The 13528-nt window shown below is 39.8% G+C and overlaps 1 protein-coding gene across 1 annotated transcript in view; it reads right to left on the bottom strand.

Annotated features, from left to right (window-relative positions):
* The window catches only part of USP13 (ubiquitin specific peptidase 13), a 159651-nt gene that overhangs the window by 16106 nt on the left and 130017 nt on the right, over positions 1-13528 (bottom strand). Inside the window, exons 15-19 of the mRNA XM_044669563.1 lie at positions 9963-10109; positions 7080-7106; positions 2865-3008; positions 2425-2591; positions 714-876 (exon numbers count right to left, since the gene is read on the bottom strand). Coding sequence (XP_044525498.1) covers positions 714-876; positions 2425-2591; positions 2865-3008; positions 7080-7106; positions 9963-10109 — 648 coding nt within the window. The remainder of the gene's footprint in view (positions 1-713; positions 877-2424; positions 2592-2864; positions 3009-7079; positions 7107-9962; positions 10110-13528) is intronic.

Here is a 13528-nt window from a genome sequence, read left to right as displayed (position 1 = left end):
GTGATAGTTTTTAAATTATCTGAAGACAGTTTCATGCCTTACCCTTATCCCCTAATGGGGAGGAGAGAAGGAAATAAGGAGAGAAAAGGAAAGGAAGGAAGGAAGGAAGGAAGGAAGGAAGGAAGGAAAGAAGGAAAGAAGGAAAGAAAGAAGGAAAGAAAGAAGGAAAGAAGGAAGGAAAGAAGGAAGGAAAGAAGGAAGGAAAGAAGGAAGGAAAGAAGGAAGGAAAGAAGGAAGGAAAGAAGGAAGGAAATTCCTTCTCTGAGACCTTCCCAATTTAGGAAAGTCCTCCCTAAGCTGTGGTGCCCAGAACCTATCACAATAAACATTTCCAATATGATCTAGAGGCTAAGCAGAAAATAACAAAACATCATGTTCTTTTTCCTAAAAACTCTACATCTTCATGAAGCTCAGGGCCACAGCTTTTTTGGTTACTCTTTCATATATCTGCCTCCTATTAAGCTTGCAATCCACTAGAGCCCTCAGATCTTCTGCAGACAAACTGTTATCTAATCATACCTCTCCAATCTCATATTTAGGAAATTGATTTCTTGAGTCCAAGTATTAAACTTTACATTTATATCTTTAAATGTCTTCTTATTAGATTCAGCCCAAAGTTCCAGCCCATCTAGATATTTTTGTGTCTTGACTCTGCCATCCAGTATGCTAGCTGTCCTCTTCCAGTTTTTGTCATGGCTGAGGAAACAACTTACTTCCTGATCCATCTTTCACTCTGGGACCATCTGGCTTGGACTCTGAAATAATGTTAGCATTGGCATTGTTCTCCATCTCCATCATATGGGCAGCAAACTCGTTATCTTCTTCCAGTTCAGGATGGCTGAAAATCCAATCCAGCGCCCGCTCCAAATTGTTATTCTATTGAAAGATGCATAAATTATTGTTATAATATCTACCACTCCTTTGAGCCTTCAGGCATGACCTTTAAAGACAAGATGACTAATAAAGGGGGTGAAAGGTTTGGTCTCATCAGCATTAAGTGCTTTCAAGCAATAACTTGGATTCTGTGGAAAGAATGCATGTTCAAGAGGCACTCTATGAGTCTCCTGACCAAAAGCTATAATTAGATTCCCTGCTAAATGAGTCCCAGCACCACGTCAGCTTTGCAATGACCACATCATTCTTGGTTCAGCACTGTATATGCTAATACTGAGGACAGATGGCTGACTGTCCTATAGGACAACAGCATTAACCTAAATGCATCTTGCTATAAAAATCAGACCAACAATCACATGCAATGTGCCTTAGAAATTCCCATGAGGCTCTGACCTGAAACAGATGGTAAGTCCCATCTATGCATTTTAAGAGCCTCTCCTAAGTCCTAGAAGGAAGGGAACAGAGCTAGAGGCAGGTGTTTCTTCCTCCCATTTATCAGTTATCCTTGAGTAAATGAGCAGAATGCTTCTTACTGAAGTGATGTCTCCTCCTCCTTTCAGTCTCCCATGATAGAGAGATAGAGAGATAGAGAGATAGAGAGATAGAGATAGATAGATAGATAGATAGATAGATAGATAGATAGATAGATAGATAGATAGAGATAGAGATAGATAGATAGACATAGAGATAGAGAAATAAAGATAACTACAGAAATGACAGAAATAGAAAGATATATCTCACAACCTAGGAAATTCCATAGTCAGAAGCTCTCATGGGGACCAAGCAAGCGATTACCAAGCATTTCTTAAATACCATGTGGCAGGAACTAGCCATATAAAGACAGAAATTAAACAATCTTTTCCCTCAAGGAGCTTACATTCTATCAAGGAAACAACATGTATATCTCTGGAGATACACAAAATAAAAACAAGGTAACTGAGTGAGGTGGAGAGAGGAGAGGAGAGGACACTAAAATCTGGGAATGATCAGGAAAAGCTTCATGTGGAAGGAATTTCTAATGAGCCTTGAAGGAATCTTGAGGTATAGGCCAGGAGGGAGAGAATTCCAGGCATGGGAAGTAATCAGTGAAAAGGCACAGATATGGGAGATGGAGGATTGCCAAGCAGATGAGTTTAAATTTGCTAAATACCAGAGATGGGTTTATATATAGCTTAGAGTAGAAAAGAAGCTCCTTGAGGGCAGAAATTATTTTTTATTTTGATTTCATATCCCCAGGGTCAAGGACAATGCTTTGTAGACTGTAGATCCCCAATAAATGTGAACTGAATTGGATAGAATTTGGATTCCTTCCCCTTATCTGGCACTATCTTCCACATTCATAGTCAATAGCCTCATGAGCATTAGAAGACCAATTTTTCTCTAGAATTTTCTAAATAATGCAGAGGAGGAAAGACATTCTAATGAAAAATTTAGAATTATTAAATAATATTACAAATTCCTTAAAATTCTCAAATGCTGCAGGAAAAACAAAAAATTACTTTAAATGATGAGAACAGTGTACCTACTCACCGTTGCCCTTAATGCCTGAATGGCCTGATTCCTCTGGAAACCCATGGAGGTAATGATGGCTACAATTTCTTCTGGAGGCTGGTTATCCAATCCAATAGCACCAAAAGCAGTGGCCCCCAAAGTAGCACTTCCTCCAAAACCAGGCAGGGAAAGCGGTTCAGCAAAATCTATGGGAAAAGAGCAAATTGAAGCCTTTCCTTCATATTACATTAAGACTCAAAACTAAAAAAAACATATCATTCTTTTTGACTATCTAAGTCAAATTCACCTACGCCAAACTGTGAGGTTATTTTTGGACACACCCTAATAGAAAATAACGAAAGGAAATGGAATTGGCCCCTGAAAAGCCACCCCTGCTTTGAGAAAATGACTCTATACTGGCAATAAACTTCACAGTAACAGGATTCAGTGTTATTAGACCCGTTTTAAAAATTCCCTACCAGGCTCTTCCATATGGCCAATGATCCAGTTGAAGGCCACCTCAGGTCCCATGTTTCCAGTATAGTACACAGCCTTCCGACATGCCTCCAAAGGGAAACCCATCTCTGCCAACTGCATCACAGAGGACTCATCGATGTCTGGTGCTGCAAAACAAAACATGCTATTCCAGCAGGATGAGGGAATTTTTCCCCATTTCTCACTTCCCTTTACATCTCTTCTCTAGGTCATCACTTTCTACTCCCTAATTACATAGCACAATAAAGACAATTTCTACAGTCCACCCATTTATCACAACTATCTTAGGTGTCTTCATCTATACCTCTGATATGAAATGGGGAATTGTGGTAATTCTCTAAAAAAACAATAAAAATTGCTCACATTTATAGAACATTTTAAGGTTTATAAAGCACATTACATTAGTTAATCAAGATGAATTTTGGGGGAAAATACCAAAAATGAAATGAAACAATCCCTAATCTTTAGAAGCTTCTAAACTTAATCAATTCCTTACAACACTAAAAGATAAGAGCTCTTCTTACACACGTTTTATAGCTGAAGAAACTGAGACTCAGAGACATACTATGACTTTTCCAGGGTCACACAGCTAATAAGTATCTGAGGGTAGATTCAACTCAGGTTGTCTTCCCGACTCCAAGACCTTCATTCAATCCTCTGGGCAAAGCTTCTTCTTTAGCCAAAAACAAAAACAAAAAACAACCCCTTCCAAACAAGGAAACTTTATTAAGCCTTGGTCTATAAAATGGGGTTGCTGGAAGTGTCCGTTTAAGAAATAAGTTCTTAATCTTGGTCTCACGATCACCAGGCAGAGTAGTGTAGTAGAGTTGACCTTTGAATCATAAGAGCCTGGGTTCAAGTCTTGTCCCTGACAAGATCTTGGGCAAGTCACTTAACCTCCCAGTGTTCTAGGTAGCTCTCTAATACTATAAGATGTGGAGAAGGCATCCATCTGCATTGATAATTCCTCTACACTGATGAAATCCCTGGTCCATATCAGGGAACGCCTATCAAACTTCTTCCATTTTGACAAAAACAGCAAAGGTTAATCCTCATGGATTTAAAACTAGAAGGGAATTCAGAGGCATTCTAGTCTGATTCTGCTCATTTTAGGGCTAAAGAGACTTGGGCTGAGAAAGGTTGAGTGATTTGCCAGTGGTAACAGGACTAGTGTCAAAAGAACGACTTGAACTTGGGTCCTCCTGACTTGAAAATCAACCTATTATACTAATTTATGTCAACTATCTTTCTGGCAAAACATAAGAACAAAATTCTTCCAGGTCCTGCCAGCTAGGTGGCCCAGTGGATAGACTGCTGGACCTGGAGTCACAAAGATCTGAGATCAAATCCAACCTCAGATGCTTACTAGCTGTGTGATCCTGGGCAAGTCACTTAACCATTAAGCTTGATCCACTAGAAAAGGAAATGATAAATCATTCCAAAATCTTTGCCAAGAAGACTCCATGGACAATATCGGTGTGCTCTGATCCTCTTCATGGAGGTCATGAAGAGTTGGACACAATGGAACAATAATGACTCCCAGGTTTAAGGTTTCTCTGAACATTTTAAATTCCCAAATCTCAAATTAGAGAGGAGGAGGAGGAGGAGAAATGAGACTGAAATAAATAGCTCAACAATTGGGTCCTGGGTGGCCGATTTTTTATGTAGTCCATATGTTCAACTGATGGCAGTGGTAAACACCCAGACTTTTAAATCAGCAATGAAAATAGTCAGACAATTATACGCCATGGGGTGGCTTTGTAGGAAGGGGGAGAAAACAGTCCTTAATACTGTGTGAATAACAGTTCCTCTTCCTAAGGAACCATAAATGCTTTGACTAATTAAAGTATTTCTTTTTTAGAATACCCAAGAGCATTAGCTCATACATGGAAGGGACCAAAAAGTGGAATGTATTAACAAATATTAAAAATGAAATCAATATATTTCAGAATTTTAATGAATTAGGCACAAAATATAGTTACATGGCTCTATAGAGAGAAGCCAGGAAGTCTTGGGTTCCAGTGCTACCTCTGATACCTACTGGCTGTATAATCTTGGGCATATGACCTCTCAGTGTTCTAGGAAGTTATAGAGGTGGTATGGACCTGCACTGGTAGAATATCTAATTTATTAGTAAGAATTTATGGGCAAGGGGCAGCTAAATGGCTTAGTATATAGAGAAGCCAGACCTGGAGACAGGTTCAAATCTGGACTCAGACACTTCCTAGCTGTGGGACCCTGGGTAAGTCACTTAACCTCCATTGCCCAGCTCTTGCCACTCTTCTGCCTTGGAACCTATACTTAGTATAGATTCTAAGACAGAAGTAAGGTATTTTTTTAAAATCTGGCCTCAGACATTTCCTGGCTGTGTGACCCCAATTCCCTAGCCTTTATGGTCCTTCTATCCTAGAACTGGTACTAAGACAGAAGGTAAGGGTTTAAAAAATATATCTATCTTGCTCCTTACTAGTAAGTTGAGCTGCTCAGAGAACACGTGAGGTCCTCCACGGCCAGGAACCCCAGGCCTATTTAACCTACTTACGTGCAGGCTATTAGAGGAAATTGTCCTGCTCATGAAGAGCAAGGGAACAAAAGGATTTAGATTTGGTAGAAACCTTTCATTTAAAAATCACATAACATTTTACATAAGTAGGCGACCAGTATGACTTTCCCAATTTTGCAGGTGTTCTGCCAGGGGCAGAGAAAACAGCAAATGTCTATCAGTCAAAATGACTAGGGAGAAAGGAGGGAAAGCATGAAAATGTGATGAGCCAAAGAGTTATAATGCGTTAGAGAGAGAGGAATCCAGAATTGTTTTGCCAGAGAGACTGACTCAGCAGAAACTTTCTTTCTTAGATCCACAGAATACGGACTCTTCCCTCAAAAAAAAAATTTTTTTTAAGATTTTGTACACAGGAGATACATCTTATTCAAGATTAACTAGATTTAACCCAAAAAGGTTTCCTGAGTGGCCAAAAAAAAGCAAATCTTCTATCAACTAGACTGTCAGCTCTAGTACTAATCTATAAACTCCATGAGGGAGGTAGGACATCTAAACTCGGTGTCTTACTCTAGACATAGTATCAAATAAATGCTTGTTGATTATTTTAAATTTTGTCATCATATGGGAAATAATCGGTGGAGAATTGATGGATATACCAAAGATAACACAAAGATAACTCAAAACACAAAGATAACAAAGTAACACAAGATGAGTATTTGAATGAATGAATTGATTTAATTTGAAAGAATTGAATGGAAAAAACCTCTGGAAAGCAGGGACTATTTTTGCTCTTTGTATCTCCAATGGCTGGCACATTTGATAAATGCTAATAGAAAAGCATGGATGATGGCCTATGATCTAGACCACTGGAAGGTGTAACCAGGGATGCAAAGAAATTTGCACGTGAGACCCTTTTATGCTCAATCTGCATCATTAACATTTTCTCCAGCTATTTCTTAAGTCTACTCTAGCCAATCAACAAAATAATAAATCAAGTCCTGGACTGTTGGCTTCTGAAATGAAAATGTTCCTAGAAATAAGCCTTCACAAGCTGGTAAGAGCTGGCTCCAGCATACTCCAGAGCGAAGAACCATACTGAGCAGACAACAGAACCAAGGTGTCTCCTGAAATAACTTGTAAAAGGTAAAACTAGAATAGTTTGGGGGCAGCTGGGTAGTTCAGTGGATTGAGAGTAAGGCCTAGAGATGGGAAGTCCTAGGTTCAAATCCAGCCTCAGACACTTCCCAGCTGTGTGACCTTGGTCAAGTCACTTGACCCCCATTGCCCACCCTTACCACTCTTCTACCTAGGAGCCAGCTTAACACAGAAGTTAAAGGTTTAAAAAAGAGTAGAATAGTTTCTATAAAACTAACAGCTCTGCTAACAGTTCAGTTCAAGTCAATAAATATTATTAAGAGCCTTCTGTATGCCAGGCTCTGTGCTAGGCACTATGAAATAATCCTGCCCTCAAGGAGCTTCCATTCTACTATGACACTGTTCATTGACAGTATGTGGCTCCCCCAATATACAAGTGAAGCGTCAATCCAACATCCCCACAGAAGAAGTCTCATGAGGACCAAGACATTCCATTAACAACTAATTCAAGGAAATAAGTCTCGATAGCCAAAATATGTGGAGGAATAATATGGAGGAATAATATCAAGGAAAAATATGGAGGAAAAAATGAGATACTTACGTTCCATATAATGGTTCATCAATCGATCTGAAATTTAAGGGGGGAAAGGAGAAAGAGGCAGAAAATGAGACCAAACCATATTCTCTCACATAAGTGGAAGAAAAAAAAGAGAAATATTCTTTATTAAAATACCCAGAGCTTCCACACAGCTCTCCACAATTCTATACAAACAACAACATAATCCTCGTGGCAATACATAAAGGCATTCTGGTAATGAGTGAGAATAATTAGTTTAGTCCTCTTAGACCAGATCAAACATGAAGGTCAGAGGATCAGGCTAATGAACTCAATGATTTCTCTCTTTTAAGTCTTTCTAAGTACCCTGTATAGGTGTTTGCTGAAAGCACCAGAGAGACAGTCATCAGAGATACTAATAGCTAAACTCCTTTATATACTTCCAAAGCCTGTATTGATTTCTCCCTTCTCTAATTCCTGTGATGATTGTGGTTGCCATACAATCAGAACCAATCCTATCCAGTTCCACTTTTTATTTAACTTGAAATAAACAATTTAGCTCTGTCTCAAAACCAAGATATTCTAAACTGTGCTAGATTTGGAGCCCCACCATTTATTACCTCCATGACTTTGCACAGGTCCCTTCCCATTGATGGATCTCAGTTTCCTTTCTGTAATGTTGAACTAGATAGCCACTGAAGCCCATTCCAGTTTTATATCTATGATCCTATAATCTTGTCTCCATCCCTTTTGGGGCCCTGTTTTCCTCATCTGTAAAGTGGGGATGGGCAGGCTAGATGACCTCTGATCCTGACTGCTACTGTAAACTGAAATATGGTTGTCAACAGAATAATCTGTGAAGGATCCTGAACAGAAAATTTAAAAAATAACAACTACTTTCTTGTGCATATATATGTATGTATATATATGCATACACATATAAATGTATATCTAGGTATCATGTGTATATATGCATAAATATTTACATATATATAAAGTTATAGAATTCTTTAACTTAATTTTGTGTCTATTTGTAAATCTAAGTTGCTTTCTTTCATTTCACACTTGGAGTTGTTAGGGAATGGAGAGGGTCTGCATGTCCATAACATTTGAAGAACTGTATAAATAAATCTTTGCTGCATAAAGAATGTTTTTTAAAAATCTAGGATATTTGTGTTCATTGTGCTATTGCTCACTCATGAACAACCATGTATCTCTCATTTCCCTTTCGAGTCATTTTCGACTGAAGTTTCTTCAGAGATTTCTGTGGTTCAGCATTTACCATCATATAATTGCTTGAGAATATTAATGTTTGCAAAATGATCCTTCAAAAAATCTAGCAGCCATATGAAGAAATGCTCCAAATCACTAATAAGCAGAGAAATGTAAAATGGAAGTGACTCTGAGGTTCTACCTCACCCCCATCAGATTGACAACAAAAGAAAACGACCAAAGCTATAAAGCTGCAGGAAAATGGGCATCCTGGTGCCTGGTTGGTGGAGCTGTTGAATCAGGCTATTCGTTCTAGAAAATATAACCAAAAAGTTACTAAACTGTGTATATCCTTTGACCCATCAATGTCACTAAGATGAAACCAAAAAGATAAAAGGAAAAGGAAAACAGCTTATACATACAAAAATATTTATATCAACTTTTTGTGAGCAAAGAACTGGAAGGGAAAAGGATTCCATCAATTGGGCAATAGTTGAAAATAGATCCAGGATTATAAAAGAGGAAAATCTATGGAGTGAAAGTGAAGGAAAGACAACAAAGATAATGGCAAATCCTCTGTTCTCAAAGCGATTATGTGCTTATGTAAATGAAGGTAATCAACACAAACAAAAAGATTTCTATCGTGTGTGTTGTTTGTTTTTGAGACTGGCATGAGACTCTCACCTAACCTGGAACTCATGGGTCCAATTTCAAACCAAACTGATAATACAGACTGCTTTGCTTCTGATCTGCACTGATTGATGCTCCCCTAGGAACACACACTCTCTCTGTCTCTCTCTGTCTTTCTGTGTCTCTCTGTGTGTCTCTTTCTCTGATTCTCTGTCTCTCTGTCTCTCTCTCTCTGTCTCTCTGTCTCTCTGTTTCTCTGACTCTCTGTCTCTGTCTCTCTATTTCTCTGTCTCTCTCTGTCTCTGTCTCTCTGATTCTCTGTCTCTCTGTCTCTCTCTGTCTCTGTCTCTCTGATTCTCTGTCTCTCTGTCTCTGTCTCTCTATTTCTCTGTCTCTCTCTGTCTCTCTGATTCTCTGTCTCTCTCTGTCTCTGTCTCTCTGTTTCTCTGTCTCTGTCTCTCTGTCTCTCTCTCTGACTCTATCTCTCTCTGTTTCTGTCTCTCTGTTTCTCTGTCTCTCTGTCTCTGTCTCTCTGTTTTTTTCTCCCTCTCTAACCCTCTCCATTTCTCTCTCTGTGTCTCTCTGACTCTTTGTCCGTGTGTGTGTGTCTTTCTCCCTCTGATTCTGTCTCTCTCATTTCTCTCCATCTGTCTCTCTCTGTCTCAGTCCCTGTCTCTCTGTCTCCCTCCATTTCTCTCAGTCTCTTTCTCTCTCCCCAAAGATTCATAATAATGATGCCAGACTGATTGGCTTAACTGCAGGTCAGAACTCCCAAGCTCGGGCAATCCACCAGGCTGAGTCTCCCCCAGTATTAACCAGTGTTGAGGGTTATAAGCCTACTCTACCATATCCAACTAAAAGGCGTTTTTTTACCAAAGCATTGATCTTAGCTCACCTTACCCACTCAACAACCCACCCACATTTTCTCTTCCCTTACACATCTTTTCCACTTCCTGCTATGTACAAATCATGGTATAACCCCACGGCCCCACAGCAAGATGCCAGAGAACTGGAGTCCTCTGACTTAAATGTTGTCATACAGGAAAGAGGGTTGGGAGAGAGCATTTTTCTGGCCACAGGCAGTACCTTTGGGGTCATCAGGAATGACTATTGGAGGGGCAATATCTGGAAGCTCTTCCTCTCCGGGCTGTAACCCTGTGGCTCTGAGATGGTTGATATCCAGGAGGTCTGGCATATCAATGGAGACATCTGCAAAAGGAGAGGAGCCATTTACTGAGGGATTTCCCCAAAGTCCTCATCCACTCCCCTCTTTGTGAAGTGAGCATCCTTAACCCCACATACATATTAATTAATCATAGTTTATGGAATCATAGGCTTATACATTCAGGGCTGGAAGAGACCATAGAGTTGGTCTTCTCCCTTTCCCTCAGCACCATTTTTTAAACCTTTCCTGTCTGTCTTGGTATCAATTCTAAATCAGAAGAGTGGCAATGGCTAGGCATTTGGGGTTAAGTGATTTGCCCAGGGTCATACAGCTAAGAAATGTCTGAAGGGGGGCAGCTGTGTAGCTCAGTGGATGGAGTCAGGACTAGAGACAGGAGGTCCCAGGTTCAAATCCAGCCTCAGACACTTCCCAGCTGTGTGACCCTGGGCAAGTCACTTGACCCCCATTGCCCACCCTTACCACTCTTCCACCTAGGAGCCAATACACAGAAGTTAAGGGTTTAAAAAAAAGAAATGTCTGAGGCCAGATTTGAGCCCAGGCCCTGCCAACTCCATGCCTGGCACTCTATCTACTGGACTACCTAGCTATCCCCTCTACTCCCTACCATTTAGCAGAACCTGAAGTATTGAAAAGTTAAGTAACTTGCCCAGAGACCCACAACTAGAAAATGTTTGAGGCAGGTTTCAAACTGATGCTCTCCTTATCACCACCAAATGGGCTTTGTCTTTTAAACGTGGAAACTTTCAAATCTGACTCTCAGTTTTTAAAGTTTTCAAATCAGTTGTTAGTACAGTGGCTAAGGCAAATGGGGTTGTTGTTTTTGTTTTTGTTTTTGCTCTTCAAAAGAGGGCACTCAGAGAATCATACCCATAGCACTAAAATGGATCTTTGAAATTATCGATTCCAACTCCCCAGTTTTAAAGATGAGGAAACAGAGGTTCAGGGGAAATACAAGACTCCTCCTGTTTGTGGGGGTGACTAGATGACCACTGAGTTCCCGTCTAACTCTCAAATTCTGTGACTCACTCAAAGTTACACCAGTAGCAAGAAGCAACCAAATCTGAACTCATATTCTCTTATTCCAAGCCCAGCCTATTTTTCCACTGCCCCACATTCTTCTGCATGGTTCTATGATTTTATCAGTGTGGGGAACTCTCAGTGCAGAAACTCCTTCCAGGAAACATGTCATTTATAGCCTTAGAAAGATCCTTGGAACACTGAGAGATTAAATAATTTGCCTAAAGTCCCTGCAGTAAGTATGCATCAGAGGCAAGGCTTAAATCCAGGTGTTCCTCACTTTCCAACTGGTCCTGCATCCACTACAACGTAACATGGTTTCTTGCTATTTAAACTCAATATGAAAAATATTCATCTTTAAAGTTTAGATCAAGATTGATCGCTTAGGTAAGCTAAAAGAAAAAACAAAACCCTAGAGATAGAGGCGTACCCTATCTCCACTCAGGTTTTCCAACTGGGGATGGAACTAACCCTTGTCTCAAAAAGACTCTGTCAGGGCATCCCAGGCCAGAAAGTTATCAGTATGGCCCATGGGAAACTGGACACCTCTGTCCCAAGGACCACCATAGCTAACTGGAGACCATCCCAACCACCAATTCGCCATAAGTTGGTGAGTTTTTTCCATCCAGAGAAACTCCAAAGGCACCAAAGAGGGCTAATCTACATTGGTTGAGTCATGTCACCAATAAAACCACAGACTCGTGAAATTAGTATAAATTCGTTCTACTTAATGTAACATATTGGCTTCAGGAAAAAAATATGGGGTGAAACAATGTTATGTGGGGTCATAAGAGCAATGGGAACAATTAGAGTAATCTGCATAGCATGGCAACCAGCCAAACATTACAGCAGAGTTTAATGGTAGTCTGATGGAATTTGGCTAGAATGAAGCAACAGTGAGAGAGTCACAAAACGATGTTGGCCAGGGCAGTGTTAAATGGGGTAGTATTTACCAGTGATGAAGACTAAGTTTAAGAAGCCAACTACTGAGACCCTGTTCTCAAATCAACCACCAAAGTAAGTGAAGGCAAATATAAGGAAAAACAGAAATCTGTGCTCAAGTGTCTACAATGCCTCCCACCCTTATTCTTCCTCCCTCAGAAATGAATTCAAAGGGGGCAGCTGGGTGGCTTAGTGGATTGAGAGCCCCAGGTCTAGAGATGGGAGGTCCTGGGTTTAAACCTGGCCTTAGACACTTCCTAGCTGTGTGACCCTGGGCAAGTCATTTAACACCCTATTGCCTACCCTTTACCGCTCTTTTGCTTTAGAACCAATACACAGTATTGATTCTAAGATGGAAGGTACAGGAAGGAAGGAAGGAAGGAAGGAAGGAAGGAAGGAAGGAAGGAAGGAAGGAAGGAAGGAAGGAAGGAAGGAAGGAAGGAAGATGACTGTTCTGGAGATTTTCACAGAACTGCTCTGAAGATGATGTCCCTGAAAGCCAAGAGTCCTGAATCCTATGACATGGTCAATGCAATGTTTTAGCCTTCTGGGTGTTTTCCAGTAATGTCTCTGCTTGCCCCTGTATCAAAATTTCACATAGCACAGTAAATCAGGCTAAATTATAAACATTAACTTTCAGTTCACAATCACAGTGATCCACAGATTAAGTTTACAAAATGTTACATAATTCTATGTGGTATGTGTGTGTGTGAATCCATGTTTTGTGAACCTTTAGGTAAGGAAATTAGGTTGACATTGTAGAGAGTCTCAGAGACCTGGATATGGTCTTCAATACACTGAATATCTTTATTACTTTAGGCAAGCTTGCAAAGTGATTTCAGCACATTTATATACATATATGTATATATGTATATACAAATTTTGATGATGTTTTAACAAGACAGTATATACTATATATATATATATGTGTGTGTATATATATATATATAATAGCATAAGATGACATCCCTATTGTTCTATCTCCTTATAGGGGTACTTTGGAGGATTACCATAAACAGTGCAGGGTATCCCAAAAATCTTAATGCAGTTTTAAGCTTTAGCAACTGAATATAAAGTCAGAGAAGTGCAGTGGATAGAGTGATAGACTTATCACAAAGATTTGGGGTCATTTTCCATACAACCTTGGCCAGGTCATTTTAATTCCCTTGGCCTCTATTTTCTCATCTATGAAATGAAGGGGTAGGTCCCTTCTGTAGTAAATCTGTGAGCATCATCACAAGTATTTCCATTTCTTTGATTACAAAAATACTTCAATATCCCTCTTTCTGATAGTAACATATTATTTAATCTCTTCCTTTACTTCATGGCTAGCCTCTGCCTGCTTTATTACCTCTAATCCCTCCATCGTTCATTACTTCTTGGGTATTTCCTTGCTTTTCTTCTTTCTCCATTTTGGCTCAGTTGACCAGTTCAACTCCATACTGTCTTCTACTTTTGAATCCTATGCTCTTATATCCTATTACTATTCATCTTTTACTGAACCCTG

Source organism: Gracilinanus agilis, chromosome 3 (genome assembly GCF_016433145.1).
Source record: "Gracilinanus agilis isolate LMUSP501 chromosome 3, AgileGrace, whole genome shotgun sequence".
NCBI lineage: Eukaryota > Metazoa > Chordata > Mammalia > Didelphimorphia > Didelphidae > Gracilinanus > Gracilinanus agilis.
The sequence above is the reverse complement of the archived record's forward strand: the minus strand, read 5'-3'. Positions and strand labels throughout refer to the sequence as shown.